Source organism: Geospiza fortis, unplaced genomic scaffold (genome assembly GCF_000277835.1).
Source record: "Geospiza fortis unplaced genomic scaffold, GeoFor_1.0 scaffold376, whole genome shotgun sequence".
Lineage (NCBI taxonomy): Eukaryota > Metazoa > Chordata > Aves > Passeriformes > Thraupidae > Geospiza > Geospiza fortis.
The window spans coordinates 254,518-261,230 of NW_005054636.1; the positions used below are offsets into that span (position 1 = coordinate 254,518).

At 39.4% G+C, this 6,713-nt stretch overlaps 1 protein-coding gene across 1 annotated transcript in view; it reads left to right on the forward strand.

Moving 5' to 3' along the window:
• Positions 1-3,110, forward strand: part of SLC7A11 (solute carrier family 7 member 11) — a 62,924-nt gene extending 59,814 nt beyond the window's left edge. The window contains exon 12 of the mRNA XM_031064811.1: positions 913-3,110. Within this exon, the coding sequence (XP_030920671.1) occupies positions 913-980 (68 nt within the window). The 3' untranslated portion in view covers positions 981-3,110. The remainder of the gene's footprint in view (positions 1-912) is intronic.
• Positions 3,111-6,713: the final 3,603 nt, after the last annotated feature.

A 6,713-nucleotide genomic window follows, 5' to 3' on the forward strand; every position in this document is an offset into this window, starting at 1 on the left:
CAGCCCAGCTCTGATGTCCCACTATGGGTAGGGAAGGCAGATGGGAGGAAAATGCAATTCCTGGAGACTCCTGGCCTCTCTGCCCCTATCAGTTTATAGTCTAAGGGCAGCCTGGCTTTGCACTCAACTGGTGACATCCAGAGAAAAGAGGAAAGGATGGTAGAATCTGCCTTAGACAGAAGATCAGAGAAACGGTTTCAGTTCATATCTTCTGTGAGCCGCACTATTTTACCCTCCTGGCATTGTGTCAACGTCAACATTCATGCCAGACTTTCAAGGGAAATGAGAACTTTCTTTTGCAACAATTTCTGCTTATTTAAAATAGGTTATTAAGAAAGAGTGATAAGTGAAAGAAATTGGAAGAAAATGTTCTTTTACTATTCTCTGTGTGCTGTATGTGAATTAACTGCACCATTTATGCATCAGTACCCTAGAAAGAAAACCAGCAAAAGCACCAGAAGGAAATAAATGTTCAGAGTCAAAAAAAGAAAACATGAAGTTACTTGGATGGGTGACATTTTATTTTATTTGCTTAGGAAGGTCTAGGCACAGATAAATTAAATTATTTGAATTCTTCCAGACTTTTATTTCAACATAAAATCTTGATAAAGCCAAGTAGTTATTCAGAGTAGTAATTTTTTAAGATAGCCTTTAAAAGCATGCAGGCTTTTATTTAATATAGTTATACATGTATACCCTTCTATTATTATTGTATGTGCATTGCCTTGGATCAGAGGCATGGAAAACAGTTAGTTAATAAGAAAATGTCGAGTTTAAATGATAAATGTATATGACCTGTGTGAAGTCTATGTGCAAGCAGCCTGCATAGAAGCTAAGATTATTTTCCTGACTGTTTCTCCTTCTTCATCTCTCCTGCAAAATCTTACCATGTGTATGCTTTTATCTTTGCAGGCAGAGTAACCACAACATTGCAAATCCTCTTGGAAGTCATCCCAGCAGAGGAAAACCAGAAGTCATGATCATCATGCACAGCTTTTGGCTTGGTGTTTCATTTCTACCTGAAATAAAAAAGAGTAGGGAGATTCATCCCCCTTCCTAACATGCTGCAAACTGGGGGAACAAGTCACAGTTGCAATGGATACCGAACAAATCCCTTACCAGAATTGTCTTTTGTGATGCTGTTGCAAGATTCTTTTTTACACGGTTGGTCTCTATGTAGAAAGCAAGTACTTGTGCTACGAGGGAACTCTTTACTGTTTTTTTTGGTACAGTGTCTTATCTTAACAGACTGTAAGTTCATCATACTGGGATTTCGTTTGCTTTGTCACTGAAGATAGGTTTAAGTGATGTGTAACAGCTGGGTGTACTGTGAAAATGGATCTTGCTTTCTATCCCTGGAGATCTCAACTCTCACCAGAGCAAGGGTGAGGTAAAGCTGCTGAGTTTCACATCCTGCATTCTTCCCATCCCTCTGACTGGCAGCCTGATTTGACTTCTTTTGACTTGCTGGAAGCCCCAATGCACAGATGCAGAAGCACCACTCCTCAGACCTTTATGCTGGCAAACTCAAGGCTTCTTCATTCCAGAGTTCTTACACCACAGCCAACAGAAACATCTTCTGAGACTCAATATTTCTGCCAGTGGGGCAGAAAGATTTTAGCACGGGAATTTTAGCAGTAATTTTATGCACACTAACTTTTTTACCAGGCTGGAATTGATCACTGATTTTACCAGTGTTTGTGTGCCTACACACACAAAATCCAGCAAGTTGAGCTCTGACCTTCAAATGAGTCAAAATATTTGAAGATCAACTCCACTGCTGTATGAATATTTCCTATCTAGGAGCATATGGTCCTGCAGCTATCAGTCAGGCAAACCTGATTTTAAGGTTTTATATCAGTGTTGGTGGGCAGAAATAGATGTCACTTGGTGGGAAATGGTAAAGACATGGCAATAAATGCAATACCTTTTTCTGAATAAGGCATAAGGCAGGCTACAGCAGATTTGCTGATTTGAGTGGGATGTGTGCCTGATCTGTGGGCTTTTCACTCAAGCACACTCCAGTTAACAGAGCTTTGGAACGCTGAGGAACAGGTGCTTTTCCTGTCTTCTTGTGGGTTTTATCTCAGCAGAAACAGAGAAAGGCCTTCAAAACAGATGAAATGAAATTAATCTCCAGAACTATTTTTGAGCTGAACTTGGCTCAAATGTGAGCTGAAATTTTGCCCTTTTTAAAAGATAATTGTATAGCTGAAGAAGTTTTTTAATACTTAGAAATTGAATTTTATATTCTTAATGACTACCCAACCTTAAGGTTAAGGTTTATTATCCCTCTGTTAAGAACATAACACCTAACTATTGAATGCACTACTATTTGAGATGTCTGCTTTCAGTAAGTCACGTTTCATGAAAATTCTTATGGAACTAAGCAACACTGACCTTCCTAAGTTGGGAGAAAAGCACAACTAGTAGCCAGACCACTACAGCAAAGGGAGACTGTGTATTGTATATGTGTTGTATATATCCAGAATATCTACTGCTTTAAAGGTGTACAGTAATGTGTCTTAAATGTATACATGTTTTTTCATTTTGTATCTCTGTGGTGGAATTTCACAAAAGTAGGGAAATGCAGATAACTGCTTATGGAGAAGAGCAGTAATTTAAGACACAGAAAGCATTTTGCAAATAGTGTTTTTCTTTAAATGTTTTCTGTTTACAGTAATTTAGTGTTATTTGAATTTTTTGTTTTTTTAGGCAAACATTTTGAGAGAGTTTTTTGTGCTGACAGTGGGTGTGTTTATTTAGTACTTACCTTTGGGTCACAATTCTGCCTTTGAGGCCATCCCCTGCCACCCCTGTTCATTGGGGTTTGGCCTCTGTCGTCATGGAGCATCTTTAAAGTACACAAACTCTGCTTCTCTCTGACAGAAATAAACTGTCTGGCACCCTGCAGGAGTGCACCTAGCCCATTCCTCCCCTAATGAATGCAAAGTGCATGGGATCCAGAGCAAACCACTTCCAGAGCCCCAGCGGATGTGACTTTTTCACTGTTTTGTTCCCATGTATTCACTTCTGTTGTGCCACATTACTTGAAAATTGGATTGTTGGCAGTGTTAACTTGTAGAAATAAATGGGCTCCATAAATATAACTGAATGTTGCTTTATTTTCCCATTGTGGTCTTTAAGGCTTAAAAATGTTTCTGAAGCCTGATTCAGTGAACATATCTTTACTAGCTTTAGTTCATGTAAAGGGTTAATTCATCCCAAGGGAAATCCTAGGACTTGTTGATTGTGAAGCTGTGTACTTTAGAAAGGAAAAAAAATTACATGGAAAATAAAAATCTGGGGTTTTTGAAGGTGCATAGGGATTTTGATTTCAGGTTTAGTTTCTTTAGCACACGCAAAAGCAATACAAAATAATGTAATTGGGTTTCCACTGTATGGTGAAAATCAGTGTTAAGTATTTTTATTACACTTGAAAGTGAGGCATATCTTCAGAAATTGAGGAAAAACATGTTTTCTTAAAGCATCAAGTTCTCTTATAAGATTGTTAAGTATTTATTTTCAGAGTCATAGAGGAAATTCTTCTAGAATAAAGGATAAACTTTATATATATTTTTTCTTATTAGGCCCTGAGGCGGTCAGCCAATAAGACCATTTCTGTAGAGATATTCAGTAGTTCTTATTTTTCTTGCCTTTTGCACTTGTATATCAACTGGATGTGCCAAAAGATATCTTCCTTTTTGTTTGGGTGGTTGCTGCTGATTTTTTTTCTTCTTTGAATTTGTCACTTTTCTGGAGTATAGGTAAAAATTTCACTGAAGGCAAGAGAAATGTGTATCTTATGTGAGTAGCAAATACTGGTCAGGTTTAGTATAGAACAGAGAAACTTCAGCACCTGAAGCTCTGAAGGGGCTGACATGCCTTTGCCTCTCCTAATCTGGAGCATCACGATTCCCCCATAAGAATTATTTATTTTCAATTCAAATTGAAACAGAGGCTTCTTTTGACCACACTACATCTTCCGTATTTTTCAATCTGAATGGAAAAAAAAAAACCAAAAAACTTTGCTGGCCAAAGGTTCACGTGCCTTTCACTATATGTATATAAATATAACTCTTTGCCTCAATGTGTATGCTCCTGCTTTCCTGATTTTCACAGGAAAATCAGGCTTCAATTTAAATATTTTTCTACAGAAGAAAGTAGTAGTTACCTATTTCCACAGGGTGCATAATTGTGTTGATGTAACAAGATAAAGAGGATTTCCCATTATGTTCAGTGCCACCAGAATTTCTGACTTAAAAATTAGCCATATATCAGGATCCAAACACAATGTAATTAGCATAAGTCTTTGAGAAACGGGTGTTGATCTTTCTTAGGAGGAATTAGATATTTAATTTTTTTTCATTGTACCTACCAAATATTGTGTTTAATGACCAGCAGACCACAGATAGCTTGGAGAGCAGAGCATGGAGCAGGTGATGAATATACTGAAATCCAATATAAAAATTGTATTTATGTCTGCCAAGTATGCAAAGTATGAAGTCTGGCATTTGAACCCAGGCAGGGGTGGTCAGGGGGCAGTGCAGGACAATGTGTGATGACCCCCAGTGGTTATTGGGCAGCTGCCTAAGTCTGGAGACTCTTCTGCTAGACAAGCATCCTAAAAATTAACACTTGTGCCCATGCCAGTTTGTGTCCTGCCTAAGGTGCTGTGGTGTCCCTTTAGCCTGGCTCTCCCCCGGCAGGATAAGTCTCAGGGAAGGCTGGTACTGTCAAAGGGAGATGGCAGACCGAGATATCCCCGTGCCTTTTCTGTAGAAGACGTCACTTGTGATTTTTCTTTTGCCCCTTGAACCTCCCCCTGCATTCTTTGCACCATTCCTCTCTGGTGGTGTCTGCAGTAACTGAGGAAAGCCTCCACACCTTAAACACCTCTGGGGATTTGTTGAGACTTGGCAAACTCATGAAATTTTTTCGTTGCCTTCAGAAGCCTGCAGAATTTTCTCCTGTGTGTTAGTCCATGTTTAATTTGTTTTCTATGGTATTTTGCCAAGGAACTCTTGGGGGACATGTCAGCAGTGGACACCATTTCTGTTTACATTCGCTTTCCTATTTCTTTTTTATTCAAAGAAATGTTTGAAATAATTTTTCCTTGAAGTACAAAGAACCAAGTGGATAAAACACCTCTTCCAACTTTATCAGAAGAGTTTGGATCCTCTTCATATTCCCTATAACAGGAATGTCTATGGTGTTGTGACGTATACCAAAACCTTGATATTTTCTAAATATGCTATTGGGGATGATCCAACATGGTTCTAAAAATGCTGTGGCAACAGTCAGTTTTATGCTCCTCTAGCTCATTCTCTGCTCCCAACCCAGACTACAAAATGTTCCCACTGCTAAAATTTTTGACAGGCCTTTTTCAGATCCAGGAGTTCACCTACATCTCCTTTGAAAGGGAAATGCCACCCCTTCCTTTGTGGTGCCCCTCTGCCTCTAGACCTGGATGTGAGCAGGTGACCTTAGCTCTAGACAGACCCTTTGCTGAGCCCAGAGCTTGTTCTGTTCAAGGGGAATTGGAACCCTGCGTTTTAAAAAGAAGCTGACGTTTGCAATCGCCTCTCTCATTTGGACTTAAAATGTTTTGTAAAACTGTTAGACAGGAATTTTAGTGCTGTTTTTTAAATGTGGTTTTGTGTGTGTATGTGTGTGAATGTGATTTTTATTTTTCCCCCCTCCCTGTTAGTTATGAGAAGTTAAATATTATGGGATCTTCTAATTTTACCCTGCACCTTTGGCTCTGCCTGAAGAAAGCTGTTTGATGCAGCTTCAGCTGCCAATATCTCTTTGCCACTCAGTCACTACAGTGTAATTGGATCTAAAGCACGTCTATAATTTGCTGCTAGCAATGCTGGCTTGTCTTAATTATGACTTCCCGCTGATTTCTAACGATGCCCATCAATAAATATGCATAGCAAGGCAGTCAGACTGGTGCAGATGAATAACTCTTCTTGGGAACTTGAGTTTCCATGCTATCAAGCTGTTTGAAAGCATCAAGGCAGGATCTCTGGCTTAAACTGGATGCAGGCTTTCAGAAGGGCTTATGACACAGCCCAGCACACCACAAGTGCAAAGCCTGAGATGTTTTAGATTCGATGTAAGTGTGCATCCTTCCACATTTGGCAAAATTTCTGGGAGAAAATGAGGAAAATCTGAGGTATAAATGTGACCTCCTAGGCAGATGATTTCCCCAGTGCTTTCTTCTGCATTCACCCTGACTGAAGGCTACAAATACATTTTCACTGAGAGCATTTCTGTTCAGTGTCTCTTCTGCAAGCCAGCTCTTTGAAACATCTGTATTTAATTTTAAACTGGGTCCTATTCTTGCCCATTTGCTTGTGATTTTTTTTAAACCTCCTATTTTTCCTCACCTGAAAACTGTCATGTCATAGAAAACTGTTTTTTCAGGCTGTAACAGTACTTTTGAAAAGTAACACAGCCATAAATTAGGGTCATAAAGCTCTAAAGGGGTTCCAAGCTGCTCCCTCCTAACAGGCTCATATAGTTCTGTTTGCAGATTGCAGCCAGAGGACCTTAAAGTTTATCACAGCAAATACTCAGCTCCTCTCAGGTATCAAGGGTGTGGTGTTTTAATAGAATCCTTGCACTTGCACTCCAACACCTGATTAGAGGTCCTGACTTGGCCAACTTGGCATCAGAAAATTTGGGCATGTGGTAAAACCCACTCA